Here is a 20,740-nt window from a genome sequence, read left to right as displayed (position 1 = left end):
ATGATAGATATCGGAAAATAGTTACTTTAAAAAATGGTTGACACTCAAGTTAAAATAAAATTTTGAAAAAAAGATTTTTGAATTATTCATCTAATTAAAAAACCTTAGAATAGTTAAAACTAAAGGTTTTTGTATTGGTTGTAAAAAATGTTTTTAGTGAAAAGTGGAGCAGGCGCGTGATGAAATTGTTGTGAGGGACCAGGGTACTACTGCGCCGACTCTGTCCGTTATCTGCATTGTCGTGAGGGACCACGGTACTACTGCGCGGATTCTGGCCGCGAGCTGCGCCGATTCTGGCCGCGAGCTGCGTACCGAACACGTGATCAAAAGTCGAGATGAGGACGTGATGATTATCTGCTCCTCACCGTCTCTCTATAAATGCTCGCTCTCCTCCGAGGCTCACATAATCCTAAGTCTTCTTCTTCACAGTACTACAGCTATGGCTTCCTATCGCAGGTTGGTTGGTTGGTAACTTGGTCTCTTTGTTAACATTTAGAAAATGCTTGCTTATATTGAGATTGTAGTCAACGTTAACAATAATTTAACCATTTATTCTACTGATTTTGGCAGGCAAATGTCGATACTGGCTCTTATCGTTGCCGCTACCTTTGCTGCCTCCTCCGTATCCCTGGCGCAATTCGTCTTCCCCTTACCTACTCCGACTTATTTGCCGCCTGCCATCTATGGAGAGCCATTATACATAGCTTCCGCCGCCGCCTTCGTCGGCGCAGGCCAGCGCATCAGCGATGTCGGGCTGTTCGTCCCTGAGTACGACGAAACAAACGACACATTCTACATTCGGCTTGCAGAGTTCGGTAGCGCTGGTGGTCTGATTTATTTGGAGCCAGTGGATGCTTGCAATCTGACAGGCAGCTACGTCACTTCTTCGAACACCAGTACTGCTGTGCGTGTCCGTTCGGTCCTGCCAGGCACCTACTGGCGATGGAGGAACGAAGGCGAATCACAATGGTTCTTGGTTCAATGTTCCGCCACTTCTTCTTCTTCTTGTGACCCAGCTGTGTTCCACATTGTGCTTGCTGGTTATTATGCTTGCGCACGTCTTTACGTTTGCCAGTACTTTCACCTCGTATCCGCCCCCGGCTCTTACGCCAGTGGTCTCGCCGGCTATTTGGAAGACGGAGGAGTAACCTATATTGAGCTGGGAGAGCAAGGGACAACGGGTACTTTGCCCATCGTGTTTCTCAGGCCGCGTATCATTCCTCCATTTAGTGACCAGCACGATGATGCTGCCATCACGTCCGCATGACTAACTAGCCATGGAAGGCCTTCTTCTGTCACTACGTGAATAAGGAAACCAATAAAACTTTTTAAAACTTTTTCAGCCCCCCTTTATGGATTGAATTTTCTCTTGCTTCAAGTGCAGTGCTCCAAAAAAGGAAAAAAAAAAAGAAAAAATGGTTTTTAACCCTTAAAATTACAGGCAATGCTTAGGTTTAACTGGGATTTAGACTTTGAAAATCATTTAAAAATCATACAAATGCAGGGATTTATAATTAAAATGTAGAAATTTCATCTCTTTTTCAAATTAAAGGCAACGCGAGATTCCAATCGGGATTTCTCAGTTTTACCGGAAAATTTACACTACAAGCCGGGTTATGTGAGCACTGTTTAAGTGTACCTTTTTTTGGGTCTGAATTCCCTGTTCGTTGACGTGTACGGTGTGCCTATTCCTTTTCTCACATTTTACACCTGCGTCCCTCGTTGACTTAAAAAACATGTTCCATGCCTGTGGTCGAAAAAAACCCGAGTTTAGTGTAGTTTACACGTGTATATTTTGAAAATTACCTTCAAAATTAAAACTTGAAAGTACAAATATCTCCAGATTATTTTGAGAAGTTACCTTTAGATTTTAGGATTTTCCTTTATAAATAATTTCTCAATTTTTAGATAAAGATTTTCCACTTTTTGGGAAAATACTCTTTTCGATCACTCTTCATAATCCACGCACAACGACGTCATTCTCTCCCTGCATGTGCGCACAGCGACCCAATGGGCCAAGGCCCTTCTTCTTTCGGGCTTGTGCAGCATGCTTTAGAAGCAGCTAGTAGCCTCCAGACTCGTCACTCCACAACTCCACTGCGGGCAACGCCACTGCTCTCGGGTCTGCGCCACCGCCTGTGTGTTGTGTAACATGTTGTAGCCTTTTCGGCTTGTCTACGGATCTCGCCAGAATCACCCGCCTACCTACAAGGCTGCCAAGTTGCCAAGCACGTGTCTGCACCCCCCCCCAAAACCCCCCCTCCCACCTGCCAACGCTGTTCGTTGACGTGTACGGTGGTGTGCCTATTCTTTTTCTCACATTTTACACCTGCGTCCCACGTTGACTTAAAAAACGTGTTCCACGCCAGTCGTCCAGAAAAACCCGAGTTTAGTGTAGTTTGCACGTGTATATTTTGAAAAATACCTTCAAAATTAAAACTTGAAAGTACAGATATCTCTTGATTTTGAGAAGTTACCTTCAGATTTTAAGATTTTCCTTTATAAATAATTTCTCAATTTTTAGATAAAGGTTTCCCAATTTTTGGAAAAATACTCTGTTCGAACACTGTTCAGAATCCACGCACGATTCCATGGGGTTGATGAACATTAAATAAGCACTAAATTTTTTTGAATGTCTTGACTCTGACAATTGATTGTTGTATCATGTATGTAGTTTTATTTTTGAATGTCTAATTTTTGTATGTGGTTTTGCTTAGTCAATTACAAGCTTCATCTTTTCAGGGATTTTGGCTATTTAAGAAAAATATTTGACAATTATTCGATGCATCCCTTTTAAAACCATGAAGTGGAGGCCATAAAGATGGCGTCGCTCGCATGTCCTTTAAAAAAAATCACACAATCTCACTAGCATTTGTAGACATAAAGTGTGTTCTTTGGGTGTTTTGGATTGCATGCTATGGTTGCTTTGTGCCGGCCAAAGTTTTCTCCATTTCAACTTTGAAAATTACACTAAAGGACATTCTTTTTGACATTACATCCATTAATTTTGTTTTGTTACAGCTTCCCATAAGTGAATGAACTTTACCAATCACTTTTAATAATTATTGAATAGGCGTGTTCATGAAACATCCCTAACTTCTACCTCGACCAATCTACATGACAACATTATAGGTGCTTTGAAATCTCCATTGGGGCCTCTAATAAATTTTGCATAGATTATGTTTTTCTCCGAAACAAGGCCACCCAAAGCCTTCCCAAGTGGATTATGGTGTTTGTTACTTTGTTTTCCTTCTCATGTTTGAGAGAATCACACTTGAGGCAAGGCGTGGCATGGGCTTTCAGAAGGTGGAACCTTAAGGCTCTCCATGGGTGCTAGAGACAAGAAAATGGTTTCTTTTTCTTTCCAAAGTAATCAAATATACTTAAACAATTGTCGATTTTCCACCATTCATGATATTGTGTGCCTCCATGCCTTCACTTTTGTTTGCAATCTTCAACCACCTAATGCAAGATATACTCCGTCCTTGGATGAATTTGTGCTTATTTTTTAAATGACATCTTAATCTACTCCAAGTCAGAAGAGTATGAGGAGCATGTGCGTAGGGTTCTGCAATTGCTACGCAGATATGAACTCTATGCTAAGAAGAGAAAATGTACCTTCTTTACTCATCAAATTGAGTATCTTGGATTCATCGTCTCTGAAGATGGTATCTCAATAGATCCCACCAAGGTCAAAGATATCCTGGAGTGGCCTAAATCAGTTCGTAAAGCTCGTGGGTTTTTGGGAATCACAGGATGGTACATGATTTTCATCAAAAATCATGCCCTGGTAGTTGCACCCTTGACGGATCTTTTTAAGAAGGATTGCAAAATAGTGTGGTTGAAAATCCATCAAAATAGTTTTGATCAGCTCAAGGCCATTATTACTTCTCCCCCAGTCCTAAAACTTCCTGATTTCACCAAGGAATTTGAAGTGGTTACTGATGCCAGTAGTCTAGCACTTGGTGGTATCTTAGGCTAAGAAGGAAGACTAACCGCTTATACTTCCCGCGCAAGATGAAGCAATATGAAGCAAACTATGCCACCCATGATTTGGAGCTCTTTTAGCAGTTGTTCATTGCCTCAAATTATGGAGACATTATCTCTTGGGGGGCAAATTCCAGCTTCTAACTAACCACAAAAGTCTGAAGTGGATCTTCACCCATCCTGACCTCAACATGCGACAAGGGAGATGGATTGAAATCCTACAAGAATAAGACTTCACCCATCAAATTCTGCCCTAGGAAAGATAATGTGGTAGCAGATGCACTTAGCTGCGCAAATCTTTCTTAAGTGAAATTTCGATGCCAAATGATTCCATCATGGTCAAGGTGAAAGAAGTCTCATCTCATGATCCAGATTATCAAAGGATGGTGAAGTTAGTAGAAGAAGGAGGAAATTCAGAGAAGGAGAAGAATCTAATCAAGGGATACTACACTCATGATGAAGAAAACCTCTACTAAGCATTGGTTAACCCGAATGACATTACAGTAAACTCATAGTGGCCTTAATGGGTATTGAAGGTAGTCTTAGGTATATCTGCTTCCTTGACTCTTATCTGATAGTAATAACCAGACCTCAAATCTATTTTTGAGAAAACTTTGGCCCCATGAAGCCTGTCAACAAGAAGCTCGTCGATGCGAGGGATATGATACTTATTCTTGAAAGTGACTTGATTTATCACTCAATAATCTATGTAGAGGTGAAGAGTGCGCCATCCTTCTTCTTTTGGAAAAGAATAGGTGATCCCCAAGGAGAGCTACTGGGCATATAAATCCTTGCTTAATGAGTTGGAAAAGTTTCTCCTTAAGTTCAATGGCTTCAGAGAGGGACATTTTATAAGGCATTTTTGAGATGGGTTAAGCTCTAGGGATCACCTCAATTTCATGATCGACTTCTCGAGGAGGCGGTAGCCCTATAAGCTCATCAAGAAAGATGTCAGAGAATTCTTGAAGCCAAGAGGGTTCTGTCTCCTTACTAGGTTCAACGGCTTTGTTGAGCCTGACTAGGAAAACTTGATGTCCATTACGTGCTCCCTTGAGAAGATGTTTTTCCTTGACTACCCTAGATTTAGGTTTACCTATTTTTCCCTAAACAAATACTACTTGGCCATGCTCATTTTCAAAGGTGATACTTCCCTAATTACAATGAATACTAGCTTTGTTTGCAATTAGCCGGTCCATCCCAAGGATTCCATCATAAATTCCTAATGGTAGGACTCTAAAGTGGCCATGAGTTTTCTCATTAATCAGCTCAAAATCAAGGTTTCCTATAGAGTGGCTAGATACTACTTCTTTTCCACTAGCTAACTCTACAATCATTCTTCTAGGAGAAAGAAATGAATGAATACTGCCACAATCTATCAAAAGCTGGAACAGCTTACCGATGAGTGGCTGGGATTTGGATTACACTGAATTGTTGATTTGGACCTTGATGTTCTACCACCGTATGGATGGTGGCGTGCTCTTCTTCAGCCATTTCCAAGGTCGGTTCTTCACTTATAGCACATGCGGTTCTAGCAACGTCTCCTCCGTGGTGTCCACCACCTCTTGCACCTTGGTGGATAGGGGTTCCACGGCCTTGATTTGCTCTGCCACCTTGGGAAAAAGATGTTGCTGACTTGGGACAGTTGGCCCTAAAGGCTCATTGCATTCAAAACACAAAAGGCCTTCTCTCTGGAAGAAGTAGCATACGAGCAAGTAACAAAAGAGTTGGTTTTTTGCCCTCGGTTGTTGTAGTAGGGAAAATTCTGTTGGGGTTTCATGTAGACCTGATCTTTAGGGTTTGCCTCAGGGTAAGATCTCTTTTGAGGCTTGGCTTTGTTGGTCCTCAGTCTTTCACAAGAGGCTTTGCTCGTATGAGAGCATCTTGTAATGTGCTTGGCCTCATTTCTTTAAGGTGGGAATATAAGGGTTCATTTAAATCTTGGTAGAAATGAGCCACTTGTTGGTGGGAAGTAGTCATAGCTGGGGCATACTTCCGCGGAGAGTGATAAATTTGGAATAGTAGTCTTGAGAGTTAAGCTGCACTGCCTAAGACTAAAAACTCATTCATCTTTATGGATTCATGGGATGGGGGAAGATATCTCTCCTTCACGGCTTGCTTGATGTCTTCCGATGTTTGAAAATGCTCAGTGACTCCCTTGTCATGACAGCATTGTTTCCACCAGAGTTTAGCATCTCCGGTGAGGCGAAACCATGCAAGCATCTCCGGTGAGGCGAAACCATGTAGGCATAGACTAGTTTGCTGCTTTAGTATACCGGCAACAATTGAGAAATAATCGTCCATCGTTTCAATCCAAACTTTAGAATCTTTCTCAATCTTTGAGCCTTCCCCCTTAAAAAGAAGGGAGATTACATTTGCTTGAGCATGAGCTTATTCTCCTCTAGACATCGATGTGTAGAGAATTGGGAAGTGGAGGCTGATCGTCCTGCCTGCCCACCACCATTATAAGATTAAACTTTTAAGAATACGAGATTCATACTTTGCACAACGCTTAAGCTTTTTTTAAAGTAAAACATTGAAATCATTTTATTTCTCAAATATTTACAAGGACAAGTTTTATTACAAAGATTTGAGACTAATATAATTATTCTTATTTGTCTCATGAAGGAAAATTCTAAGCTCAACTATGACATAAGGCTGGAGCGGTCCACATAGGTGAAATATGTGGGTTCCATTGTAGTTTGTAAGACTCAAAAAACTGATGGTAAGCGTGGTAGACTCTAATTGGTCTATGTCCCATCATGGCTACTTTGTCGGCTGGCAAGATCTGCATCACTCGATCATACACCCACCGGTTCTGTGGTGTGCGATTCCCATCTATACTCATAGAGGTGTCGGGCTTGGGAGTACCCAACAAACCAAAATAAACGGACCATCTTTTCAATCCAACGAATCCGCTTTAGATCAGTGGTAAGGTTCCCAACTCGATCCGTTCGGATGAAGAAATATCTCGGCCCGTGACTTCAAAAATCTCTACTCCATCCTCTTTTGATATATGAGAGAAATGGGGAAGGGACATATTCTCTAGTATATCTGCACCATGGTGTCACAGAACTCGAAATTTGAGGAGTGACAAGCGGTCTGGAAGATGCACTGGAAAACTAGAAATCTCGAGTGGGCATCTCCCTCTTTCTATAATCATTCAAACATCAATTCAATTTGTTCTTAGTAAGGCATCTTTATTAATTAGCATTATGTTAGGTAAAACATACATTCTAAAAGAGCCCTTAAATGGCAAGTCCTAGGAGCTAAGATCGGCTCTGATATACCAATTATAAGGTTTATTCCCTTCCAAAATAGGGGAAACACTTAAGATATTCTACTAAGTCTTAACTTGGAGAAAATTTCCTACTCATCGACACTTTGACCATGCAAAGATTCAAGGATACGATTTGTTAGGTAAGACCTACTCCTATGCCGTAGGGGGAGCGTGGTCTTCTAAAAATCAAATCACCCATAGGGTAATTGATCATAATTTGGGCAACTACTAATCTTGATTCCGAGAGACATTGCTTTTTTCCTCATCCATGCAAGGCACAACGACTCCGCTTGGATACACAAGCAAGGAAATGGAGTTAGCATTGAAGCAAGGAGAAAATACTTGTACTCTTTTTCTTAAAAATAGCAATTTCAATACTAACCATCGATTACAAAATACATCATCATTTCAAATAATAGCTTCATAGAATTTCTAACATTTTTCATTGAAAAAATATTTGCATCTTCTTTCTTGATTTATTGATATTAATATTAAATAATAACTTAAAACTCCTTTTAAATGATGACCAAGCTAACCTGGCCATCGTTCCCTTGTGGAGCTTGTAACAGGAGGGTTGGAGCCACATTAGGAGCATTTTCTCGTCTCATTGTTGTGTGTGTCTCCCGAGGTGACACTTTGGCATTTCCGGGATGGGTCCATCTTGATCACCGCCTCGTAGTGCTCAACATTGCGATCGTAGTGCTTCAGTCAAATCTCAATTTCGAGATCGTTTGCTCACTCTATGAGCAAAAAACTGCAATGTGTGAACCTCCTCTAAGCTCAAAAACCTCTTATTAAAGTCTATGCAAAAACTTTTTTGGGGGGGGTGAGGGAGCGGGGGAGGGGGAGGGGGAGGGGGAGGGAGAGGAGAAGAGTTAAGGACACCCTCTCCTCACAAAGGTGGGGTGACTGAAAAAAGGCTTTTCTGAGAGATGGCTAATTAGGGGGTGCTGAGTGGAAGGCGGTGAGGGTTGTAAGGCACGGCTCTACAGTTACAACAAGTACAATCGAGCAACAGCTTCTACACAGTATGTAGGCTAATGCTAGGGTTGTAGCTACTACACAGTCTTGCACAAAGTGGTGGCGGTATGGCCTTGTGCATGGCCTTGTGCTGGGTGTCGGTAAGGGTGTACTCTATGCAATGTGCTACTGGCCATAGAGTACACAGGGGATTTATATAGGTGCAGAATACGATTACGGATACATAGCAAAATATGGGTGATGGGATTATGTACCATCATCAAAGTGCAGTGGTCACACAGGTCTGCATGAGCTTGGGGAAGGGTATGGTGGCGGTGCATAGGCAAAGGTGTGGTACACATGTACCCTTTTGGCCAGAGGCAGCATGGACGTCCACATGGCAGTACGTGTGGACCATATAATGGGTGGTCAACCTTTGGTCCTTACGCGGCCATTGTACGGGTGCCCTGGTGAGTGTGTATGGTCCCCAAATTTGGGACCTGGGCCTCAATTTACATGCCGAATCGACTGAGGATGCAATTTTCTTTTTCAGTACAAATGTCCAAGATATTCCCTTGGTTATTAGGTTGCAGACCATCTGCCGTCCATCAATCAGACGCATGGTCGTGCATTTATTAAGGTTTAAAGGTAGTCGTTTTTTAAACTAAAAATAACTAAAATTCGCGTATAAGCTTGATCCGGTGTCTGTTTTGCATGCTATAAAATCCTATACTAGGGTAAAATCATGTGTAGATTCCAAATATGGACTTGGAATTGGCAGATTCTAAGTGAAAATGGCTCGTTTATTAAAATCGCTGATTTTACACCTTAAAAATTCATACATTTTTCTATTACAGGGACATTTTTTAAATTAATGAAGGTGGGCATGTTACAGATTGAGATCACTATTATAGAGTGTCTAGGGATTCTCTCGGTTGTTTGCAAATAGGTAGTAAATGTAGGTTCCCGAGATTACTATTATAATGTGTCTAGGGACGCTCTAGAATGCCCGAGATTACTATTACAATGTGTCCAAGGATGCTCTCAAGTGTGGCATAGTGGTAGTAATATCGGGTGTTTGCTCTCTAATATGGCACTGTGGTAGTAATCTTGGGTGCTCGAGATTACTATTACAGAGTTGGTGGGCAGTTGCAAATGTGGTAGTAATATTGGGTGTGGCACTTGGTAGTAATCTCAGGTGTTTTCCCTCTAGTAGGGCACTATGGTAGTAACCTTAGGTGCCCAAGATTATTGTTACAAAGTGCCAAGGGGCGCTCTCATAAAGTTGCAACTATGGTAGTAATCTTAGGTGCCGATATTACTATTACAGACTTGCCAGGGACACTCTTGGGTTTAGCATTGTGGTAGTAATCTTGGGCACCCAAGATTTCCATTACGGAGATCTCCCTCCGATATGGCACTATGGTAGTAATCTTAGGTGCTTGAAATTACTATTATAGACTTTCCAAAGAAGTCGATGCTCTCGAGTGTTTTCCCTCCAATATGGCACTATGGTAATCTCGGATGCCCGAGATTAATACTATTACAAACTTTCGAGGGATAGTCTCAAACCGTAGTATTAATCTGAGGTTGTGTTTGTAATCTCGATAGCCCAAGATTACCATAACATACTTCATGTGTAGGAGGGAAACAAACCTGATATACTCGAGTACTTGGTCTTGAGAGGAAATGTTAGAAAATGAATCTTCTAATACTATTGTACTATATGTGAAAGATAACTTTAATGCAAATGTCATGATCCACCCTAGATAAGGTTAGAATCATAGCGGGTTATTCTTAAAATGTGTCCTAGGTTGTATATATATATATACATGTCTTGAGTGACCAGATTTTAACAAAATTTGCCTTAAAATTTGTAGACCATCATAGTTTCACCCCTACTAGGGATGGTTACTCGTAATACTTTTAACCTAATTTTGCCACTACAAACATGTTCGCACTGTTTTTGAAAACCATTTAGAGCAAGGAGATGAAAGAGGTTTAGCATAGGTCATTGCATGTGAAAAAGACATCTCAGTGATAACTACTTTAGCTTTCTTGGTACTACTTCGGGGCTGGTATACGAGCAAAAAAGACATTGAAATCATTCAAATCAGGGACACATTTGAAATCATTCATCACTGAAGCCACAGGACGTGGCTTAGCTTCATGCTATATGTACATACAAGCACTTTTTGAGCTATCAATTAATGCCTTGTAACTAAACGTTTCAGAGTTGTAATGTTTTATTTGGAATTGTAATTATTGTCGGCTATAGACGTGCTTGCAAGAGTGCTAATTAAAATGCGATTGGTTGTTGTAAGAATTGAATTACACCATGTGGAAATGGGATTCCTGTTACTACATTGCATACACAACATACACAGCATTCTGTTAAAGCACACAAAATTTAAAAAATATTCTGTAGCGCGTCTATAAATGCATCTATATACGCGTTTGTCTTTTCAAGTAGCGTCTATTTGAGCGTCTATAAACGCGTCTATACATGCATCTATCTGTTCGCGTGTATAAACGCGTCTATACATGCGTCTGTCTTTTTTTAAATTTCTCCCCGACCATCTATTTGAGTGTCTATATGCGTGTTTGTGTGCGCCTCTATAGGTGCGTCTATAAGCACGTTTGTTTGCTACCTTTTAAACGCGCCTTTAGACGTGGGTCTGTAGATGCACTAATAGACGTGCAAATAGATGCACCCGTAAGTTTTTTTTTAGTTGAGTAAACGCGTATGTGTGCGTGTCTGTAGGTGCTTTGTCTTGTTGTGATAGATATGCCTTGATATTTTACAAGCATTCCTCCGTGCCTCCATAGCCTCAACAATATCAAAATCTTCCACATTTGGACCCTCAATTGATATATGCAACAATGATTCCAAACCTCTTGCCTCAAGTTTGTTTCTTAAACGTGTCTTGATGTTATATTGTGTAGAAAACTCCCTTTCACAAATTGTCATACTGGAGCACTAGATCATGGCAATTCGACTCAAGCACAATAAGTTTGCATATTTTTCCTTAAGCAAAGTATTCCAACTAATGCGTGTCCAAGTTTCACGTAAAAGGGAGATTTTTCCAATCAAAAGCTACTTGCACTTTGAACGCTTGAAATTCTTTCTTCATGTATCTCTCCTCCACAAGGTTTACACACATTTCTCCATTAACTGTCTCTTTTGGCCGTGCATAAATGTCAACCAATGCATTCATTTCTTCAACCCCATATGCTTTCAAAAGCTTCCCACTCGGGAATGAAGATGGACATAAAATCTTCAAGTTGGCCAAGACCTCATTGTCCACAAATCATTGCTTTAAGGAATCCATTAGCAATGTGCAATACTCTTTTTGAAACCCTATTGCAATTACAAGGTCAGAACCTATGGCACACCTCACGATTTTAACTCCTCAATCAAAGTCTTGCACATCACATACATTTATGAGAATCGAGAATCTGCAAAAGGCATGTACGCAATGCACACATTTTCAACGTTATCAACAATCATGCAAAAGAAACTAAAATGATTTAGCAAACCCACAAGGTAAATCTCTGTAGTTAAGGAAACCCATGAGTTAAAGCTCACTAATTAAACACATTTATCAATTAAAGATAAATAACCCATGGGCCATGACTCAAATGAACTGGCACATGCCTCAACAAACATGGACTGACATAGCATGTGTAAGCATCATCTCTACGCTCATATGTAGTAGAGATAGGTGCAAGCGCAACTCACTGCCATACCCATAGCCACAACAGATTGTGAAACTCATGCTTTTTCTCCCCTTTAGAATAAATTTGGGACCACTATAAAAAGCTATTTTTATCAAAATAAATCGATGATCTAGCACTCCACTAAAAAAGACATTATAAAAAACAAAGGTAAATTATAATTATATTTATATTACATTACAGTGTACATGGCAAAGCTAAAATGAGTGACCACTAAAAAATGTTACTTTTATGAGAATAAATGGGCGATCTAGCACTCCACTAAAAAAGACATTATCAAAAATAAAAGTAAATTATATTTATATTTATATTACATTACAGGGCAAAGCTAAAACGATTATAATTTATAATTTGCAGAGAGCAGGCGACAGGCCTTAATTTGCATCTAATAGGTCTGCAAATTATAAAAGCTAACACTTCTTTCGCATCTAAAAGAAGAGGCTGCGGCGGTAGTATCCAGTTGCTTATAAAATTAATAAATGGTAAATGTCATTTCTTACCCATTTTAGAAAAAACTATGTAAACGTGTCTTAATTTGCATCCAGCAGGTGTTGTCGTCTGCAAAATCAATCACGTGAAGTGGGGGGTGGCGAATAGTGAACACACAGTAGCTGGGGCACTGGGTGGCAGGGAAAAATCAGGAATGATGGTGCACACTGCAGCGTGCTAGTCTAGCATTGGGAGAGGTCATCGGTATATACATAGAGAGTAAGGGCTGGAGGACCAAGGAGGACAGTGATAGGCAGCCTTCAAAGGAGGGACTGGTAGGCGAGGGGTGGAGGCAAGTGGCGGACAAGGCTTCTATCCAACTGGCAGCAGGCGAGGGGTGGAAGCGAGTGGTAGACAGGGCTTCTATCCAACTAGCCCGTGGTGAGGGGCGGAGGCGATCGGCGGTGGACAGGGCTGGCAGGTGGGGGGGCCGGGGGGGGGTGATTGTGGCAAGATCCATAAACAACATATTGGGGAATATGGGAATTTCCCAGTAGTTTGGGACACGTGGTCAAATCTTTGGATTAATCATAACTTGAACACCGTTACTCCAAATTAAGCGCTCTATAGCTCACTAGATTCCATTTTCCAAGCGCTTTCCAACAATAGGTCACATGATATGGTTTTAAGAAACTTATAGGCATGTTATCCAAGTCCCACCTTTTTAGTATTCAAAAAATGGGAGTTGGGAAATTTCCAAACTCACGAATATAGTGTTCATAGATGCCAAAAAGGCTGCGACAGAGTGATGAGTCTAGAGGCTACTAGCCGCTTCTAAAGCATGCTGCAGAAGCCAGAAAGGAGCTAGGCCTTGGCCCATTGGGATGTAGTGTGCACATGCAGGGAGAGAATGAAGTCGTTAAGCAAGCCTGAAGGCATTGGGACCTTGGGTTCCTTTAAAAAGAAAAATATTTTTTTTCAAAGAATTTTTTAAAACTAATTTTCGTTGTCCTAACTATTAAACTCAATCAAGTTGATGGAAGTAAAATTAACTAAGACTGGTGACTGTACACTGGCACTGGGTGGTGAGTGACGGCGGTTAGGCAGTGGGTGAGTGAAAACCATTTGACATCAAATTTATTAATTAACAAGTTACAAACTGAGAAAATGGACAAATTGTACATGAGCAAAATGGACCTGAAAATGAAGCAAACAACACCTAGAGTATTGTTATAATGTATTGGGAAGTGGAGAGATACACAAAAGTGAAGGCATGGAGGCACACAATATCGTGAATGGTAGAAAATCGATAATTGTTCAAGTATATTTGATTACTTTAGAAAGAAAAAGAAACCATTTTCATGTCTCTATCGCCCATGGAGAGCCTTAAGGTTCCACCTTCGTAAAGCCCATGCCACGCCTTGCCTACTGTGATTCTCTCAAACGTGAGAAGGAAAACAAAGTAACAAACACCATAATCCACTTGGGAAGGCTTTGGGTGGCCTTGTTTCGGAGAAAAAAATAATCTATGCAGAATTTATTAGAGGCCCCAATGGAGATTTCAAAACACCTATAATGTTGTCATGTAGATTGGTCGAGGGCATGCCTATTCAACAATTATTAAAAGTGATTGGTAAAGTTCATTCACTTATGGGAAGCTGTAACAAAACATAATTAATGGATGTAATTTTCACAGTTGAAATGGAGAAAACTTTGGCCCCGGCATAAAGCAACCATAGCATGGAATCCAAAACACCCAAAGAACACGCTTTATGTCTACAAATGGTGGTGATTGTGTGATTTTTTAAAGGACATGCGAAGCCATCTTTATGGCCTCCACTTCATGGTTTTATAAGGGATGCATCGAATAATTGTCAAATATTTTTCTTAAATAGCCAAAATCCCTGAAAAGATGAAGCTTGTAATTGACTAAGCAAAACCGCATACAACAATTAGACATTCAAAAAGAAAACTACATACATGATACAACAATTAATTGTCAGAGTCCAGACATTCAAAAAAAATTAGTGCTTATTTAATGTTCATCAACTATGGAATCGTGCATGGATTCTGAACAGTGTTCGGAAAGAGTATTTTTCCAAAAAGTGGAAAACCTTTATCTAAAAATTGAGAAATTATTTATAAAAGAAAATCTTAAAATCTGAATGTAACTTCTCAAAATCTGGAGATATTTGTACTTTCAAGTTTTAATTTTGAAGGTATTTTTCAAAATATACACGTGCAAACTACACTAAACTCGGGTTTTTTTCGACCACTGGCGTGGAACACGTTTTTTAAGTGAACGAGGGACGCAGGTGTAAAATGTGAGAAAAAGAATAGGCACACCATACACGTCAACGAACAGAGAATTCAGACCAAAAAAAAAGGTACACTTAAACAGTGCTCACATAACCCGGCTTGTAGTGTAAATTTTTTGGCTAAAACTGAGAAATCCTGATTGGAATCTCGCGTTGCCTTTAATTTGAAGAAGGGATGAAAATTCTACATTTTAATTATAAATCCCTGCATTTGTATGATTTTTAAATGATTTTCAAAGTCTAAATGCCAGTTAAACCTAAGCATTGCCTTTAATTTTGAGGGTTAAAAAACCATTTTTTTCTTTTTTTTGAGCACTACACTTGAACCAAGAGGGAATTCAATCCAAAAAGGGGGGCTGAAAAAGTTTTATTGGTTTCCTTATTCACGTAGTGAGAGAAGGCCTTCCAGGGCTAGTCAGTCATGCGGACGTGATGGCAGTATCATCATGCTGGTCACTAAATGGAGGAATGATACGCGGCCTGAGAAACACAATGGGCAAAGTACCCATTGTCCCTTGCTCTCCTAGCTCAATATAGGTTACTCCTCCGTCTTCCAAATAGCCGGCGAGACCACTGGCGTAAGAGCCGGCGGGGGCGGATACGAGGTGAAAGTACTCGCAAAAGTAAAGACGTGCACAAGGATAATAACCAGCAAGCACAATGTGGAACACAGTTGGGTCACAAGAAGAAGAAGAAGTGGCGGAACATTGAACCAAGAACCATTGTGATTCGCCTTCGTTCCTCCATCCCCAGTAGGTGCCTGGCATGAATGAACGGACACGCATAGCAGTACTGCTATTCGAAGAAGTGACCTAGCTGCTCCTCATATTGCAGGCATCCGCTCGCTCCAAATAAATCAGACCACCAGTGCTACCGAACTCTGCAAGCCGAATATAGAATGTGTCGTTTGTTTCGTCGTACTCAGGGGCGAATGGCTTTAGGTAAATTTCGGGGTGCCTCACCCCAGTAGCCAGTCATCCGGCTTTGGGACTTAAATTTTTTTTCTAAGTCCCAGTGCCATGTCCAATCATTGGTCTGTGCAAAATGGTGCAAACATATGTACAGACACATGTCTGGACGTCACATGTATACACATGTGGGAGGTGGGATTCGAACCCAATACCTCTCTCATCCCAAAAGCAAGTGCCTTATCAACTCCACTATGGCACAACCACGACAAACCTATATTTGCACATGTATACAACCTGATTTCTATACATAAACACCTACACCCGCGGCGGGCGAGGACGGGCCGGCTACCGGCTATGGGCCCGGTCAAATGGGGTGCCACGTATTGAGGCACCCAAAATCTAACTAAAATCGGGGCGAACATCCCGACATCATTTCTGGGATGGCGGAAGCTATGTATAATGGCTCTCCTTAGATGGCAGGCGGTTAAGAGAAAGGAGTATGACAAGGGAAGACAAATTATGCTACTGATATACAGAGGAGGCTGCAAAGGTAACGGGCAACAAGAGAAGCCAGTATCGACATTTGTCTGTAAAAATTAGTAGAATAAATGGTTAAATTATTGTTAATGTTGATTACAATCTCAATATAAGCAAACATTTTCTAAATGTTAACAAAGAGGCCCAGTTACCAACCAACATGCGACAGGAAGCCATAGCTATAGTACCGTGAAGAAGAAGACTTAGAACTATGTAGGAGACGGTTCACGGAGCCTCGGAGGAGCGCGAGCATTTATAGAGAAACGGTAAGGAGCAGATAATCATTATTACAGGTGGCTCGGTACGCACCTACGGCAGTGCAACTAGCAACCAAACTCGGTGAGGTAATACCCTGGTCCCTCACAGCAATACAGCTAACAGCTAGAATCGGCGAAGTAATACCCTACTACGCTTGTCCTTCACAACAATGCAGCTACTAATGGCCAGAGTCGGTGCAGTAGTACCCTGGTCCCTCACAACAATTTCATCACGCGTCTGATCCAACCTTTCACAGTGAAACTCTTTTTAGTGAACCTTATATGAATTGTTTTTACCCATGGTTGAGGAAAAAATTATCATTTTGAGCAGACATTTTCTTCACAATGTAACGAAATTTTGAATTTTATGTTTAGGTTTTTTTCCTTCTTGTACAATTTTGAAAAGGTTTTTTCTAAAGTTGAACAAGTTCTAGGCTGAGTCGAACCTATCTTTCCCTAGCTCATAGTCCAGGAGACACTGGATGTTTCCAAGAAGGTGGTAGAAAAAAGTGAAAAAGACAAGCACTAGTTGCATTTTAATAATCAACCGTTAGATCTCAAGCTTAAAATACCATTAGTTGTCGACATGGCATCCTTGCACACTGAGCAACATTTTCAATATACTCTACTTGCTTCCTGGAAACAACCTCTTATATGCAAGATATTTTAGAATGCCTATTCTTGACACTGAAGCATTGATAACTCATGTGAAAATATATATGTTTTTTAATCATTCCATCGATTTCAATATGTATTGCCTGCATGCATGGGTCCTCCAGAGTCCAAATTATTTACGGGTAGCACTGTGGAATTATTAGTAGTGCTTGCATTGATGCATTCCAATGGTTCGAATATAATTATGGTGATTCAACGTCAATTTGTTTGTGAGGGGAAGTGTGTGGTTCTTAGAGTACGTAACTATGACTTGTAATGTACACATGTTTAGCATGTGCACTCAATTGGCCTCAGCTTTATTTGTCACAGGAAAGGGGTAGTGGGATCGACGGTGCGGGGGGGAATCGGGACAGGAGGACTGTTGGATCCACGATGATCACAGCGACGATGGTCGAGGGAATGGGTGCAGATGGATGCTCACCGACGATCTTAGGTGCCGAGTAATCTTGGGTGGCGATCTCACCCAAGATTATTCCCATGATCGAAGTGAATGGTGGCATGCAACGTACGGCTGGCTCGGCTTTCCTCGGCATGCAACGTACTTGCCGATGCCCGCCTTCTCCACAGCCCTGAGGCCACCCGCCCCATAGCCCACGCATGCGCCATATCCTTCCTTCGCCCGTGCTTAAGCCGCCATAGCCTTACGCCTGTACCATAGTCCTACTGCTTCGCCCACACCATAGAGGAAGAAGCACCACAAAGAAGAATTGGCATGGGATATTTGTGAGAATAAGGGTGGCATGAAAAGGAATGAGTGGTAAGATGCCTATGTAAAGAAGAAGATGCACAAGGGGGAAAGGCAAATGCCAACCAGTGTCGCCCCCCACATTGAGAGAAGAATATACGCTAAAGGTAAGAATAACTTGTTAAGCATTGGAACTAGCTCACACATTCACATCTACTCCGATTCACATCACATCCACATCACATCTATCCCGATTCGCATCACATCTCATCACATCCACATCACATCTCATCACATCCACATCACATCTCACCCATTCACATCAATGATTTTATATTCACGTGATCACAAAATTTTTTTAGTTAATAACATGTGTTAACATGTTATTAACATGTTAACATGTTCTCAAAAAAGCCGGTGGCAACAAGCGACCTGGTAACCGGATAAAATCCCGCCGGGAAAAAGAAATCCCCGTCGGGTCCCGGCGGGGTCGTCATCTAGCCCGGCGGGGTACAATTTCCTATATATATAGGCCTGGGGGCCCTTTGGGAGTTCATTGCTGACAGCATACACAGGTAATGAAACTTGTGTGTGTGTGTGCATGTGGGTGTGTGTGTGTGTGTATGTGGGTGTGTTCGTGCGGGCAGCCGCCCACTGTCGCAATGCGCGGCAGGATGTGGGTGGTCTGCCACATGAGGGATGTGTGTGTGGATGTGTGTTCGTGCGGGCAGCCGCCCATTGTCGCAATGCGCGGCAGGATGTGGGTGGTCCACCACACGACAGGTGTGTGTGTAAGGCCATTCTGCGGAATGGTGCTTACCCTGGGGCACTTAGTCGGTAACGCGGCTAGTCTGTGTCCTATGGTAAGTATGGCACATCGTAGCGGTACTAGTCGGTAACGCGGCAAGCATAGTATCGTTATGGCGATGTCACCTTCCCTTCCCTTCCCTTTGTCAAATGCGGACATATGGTCGGTAACGCGGCCAATGTATGTTCGTATCCTATTCGTATTCCCATAGAATCGGGCGGCATTTTGTCGTTAACGCGGCAAGTTGGTGTCGTCCGCTAGTGCATAAATTGTTTTTTGCATATTGCGGCATTTGATCATTAACGCGGTCGAGAAAATGTCGTAAATTTGCTTGCATATTACGGCATATGATCGTTAACGCGGTCGAAAAAATGTCGTAAATTTGTTTGACTTGACTTGTATTGTTTTTATTGTGTTTGATCCATGCGATACTTGGTTGCTAACGCGGCATGAGTATTTCATGGATCAAAGTTTACATCATATTGTCTAAACGTTTTATTTTATAATATCGTGATTCGTAACTCGAAAAATATGAATATCTCTCTCTTCCTACCCCCCTCTCTCTCTCTCATGATACACTTCACAACTCTTTCTCTCTCTCTCTCTCATGATACACTTCACAACACGATAGATGTATAGATAAGGATTTCTTTTTATTTCTCTTAAAATATACATAATTCCGAATAATTTCATTTTTCTCCCTCTATTTACTTAAAAATTAAAACAGTACATTATTTTCCTCTTTAGGAACTCACAAAAACATTAAAAATGTCATCTAATGTTTCTTCTCTCTATCTGTCACAACTCTCTCTTCCTCTCCTCTCTCTCTCTCTCTCTCATGATACACTTCACAATTCTCTCTCTCTCTCTCTCTCATGATACACTTCACAACTCTCTCTCTCTCTCTCTCATGATACACTTCACATCTCTCTCTCTATCACGATAGGTGTGTAGATGAGGAGTGCTTTAGGATTACAAAACATTATTTTCCTCTCTTTAGGAACTCACAAAACTATTAAAAATGTCATTTAATTTTCCTCTCTCTCTATCTGTCACCTCTCTCTCTTCCTCCCCCCCTCTCTCTCTCTCGTTTGATAATGTATACACTTCATAAGTAATAATGCACTTGTTGCGGTTGTCTCACGTTCGATAATGTATTGCATGATGTTGAGTTCAGTAATATTGTTTGATATTCTGTTTTTGTTTGATCATTGATAAGTAATGATACACTTGTTGCTGTTCTCTCACGTTTGATGATGTATTGGATGATGTTGAGTTCATTAAAATTATTTGATATTTCGTTTTTGTTTGAACATTGATAAGTAATGATACACTTGTTGCTGTTCTCTCACGTTTTCTTGATGTTGATTTCAGTAATGTTTGATATTCTGTTTTTTTGTGTTTAGTGATATTTGCTAGATTTATGAAGACGACCAACATGCTTTATCCGAAGAGCGTAAAATCGTTCTACGAGCAATTCGCATTGAAGCAATCATCACAGTGTCACAATGTGCTAATGATGTCATCAAAAAGATCAATGAGTCTGAGATACTTATGCGAGATCTAATAGACCAGATATGGGAAAATGCACAGCGTCGGCTTCGAAGCGGAGGCAACGCTGAGTTGCTTGATAGACAGAAGATAGCAGATTTCAATCATCAACATATAACACGAACCATTTTGGGGAGCATGCATGTAGCATGCAGTGATCTTAGAGATGCTGCCCCGCCTGAAGCCAATATGCAACGTCTATAGTTATGGGACGTTGTATGGAGCGAGCAAAGAGCTAAGAGCAAGCGCATGAAGGCGTTGGATGCAGAGTACCTCCCCAAAAGAGTGCGCATTGCCCAGGACGTCGCTGCAACGTCAGCCAGGCAGATGCAAGTGGTACAGGTGTCATTAATCGTACCATCTACAATTCTATGTGCACACATCTCATTGGCATCCCGCACGAGGCTCTGTTCAAAGGGCGAACAATAGGCTCTGGTGTTTTTGGCACAGTAAAAGAGTACACAGTTAAAGGTATATCATTTTTACCGGAGCACATTACTTTTTGCGGAAAGCACTACAAAGGAGAAGGCAGCGCCAAGTTCGAGAGCTTCTAGGTAGAGCAGGGCATGCAAGTTCTACACCCATCGATTGTCAGGTGTATTGCCTT

The 20,740-nt window shown here is 41.3% G+C and overlaps 1 protein-coding gene across 1 annotated transcript; it reads left to right on the top strand.

The window, feature by feature from the left end:
* Positions 1-411: 411 nt before the first annotated feature.
* On the top strand, positions 412-1,416 carry LOC147634133 (uncharacterized). Its single transcript, XM_086804543.1, has 2 exons — positions 412-456; positions 571-1,416. The coding sequence occupies exons 1-2, from the start codon at positions 440-442 to the stop codon at positions 1,265-1,267; spliced, it is 714 nt and encodes a 237-aa protein (XP_086660669.1). The 5' UTR covers positions 412-439; the 3' UTR covers positions 1,268-1,416.
* Positions 1,417-20,740: the final 19,324 nt, after the last annotated feature.

The sequence above is a fragment of the Cibotium barometz genome, chromosome 11 (assembly GCF_041138505.1).
Source record: "Cibotium barometz isolate CiBa-2024 chromosome 11, ASM4113850v1, whole genome shotgun sequence".
Taxonomy (NCBI): Eukaryota; Viridiplantae; Streptophyta; class Polypodiopsida; order Cyatheales; family Cibotiaceae; genus Cibotium; species Cibotium barometz.
This window is presented reverse-complemented; position numbering and strand designations above follow the sequence as displayed.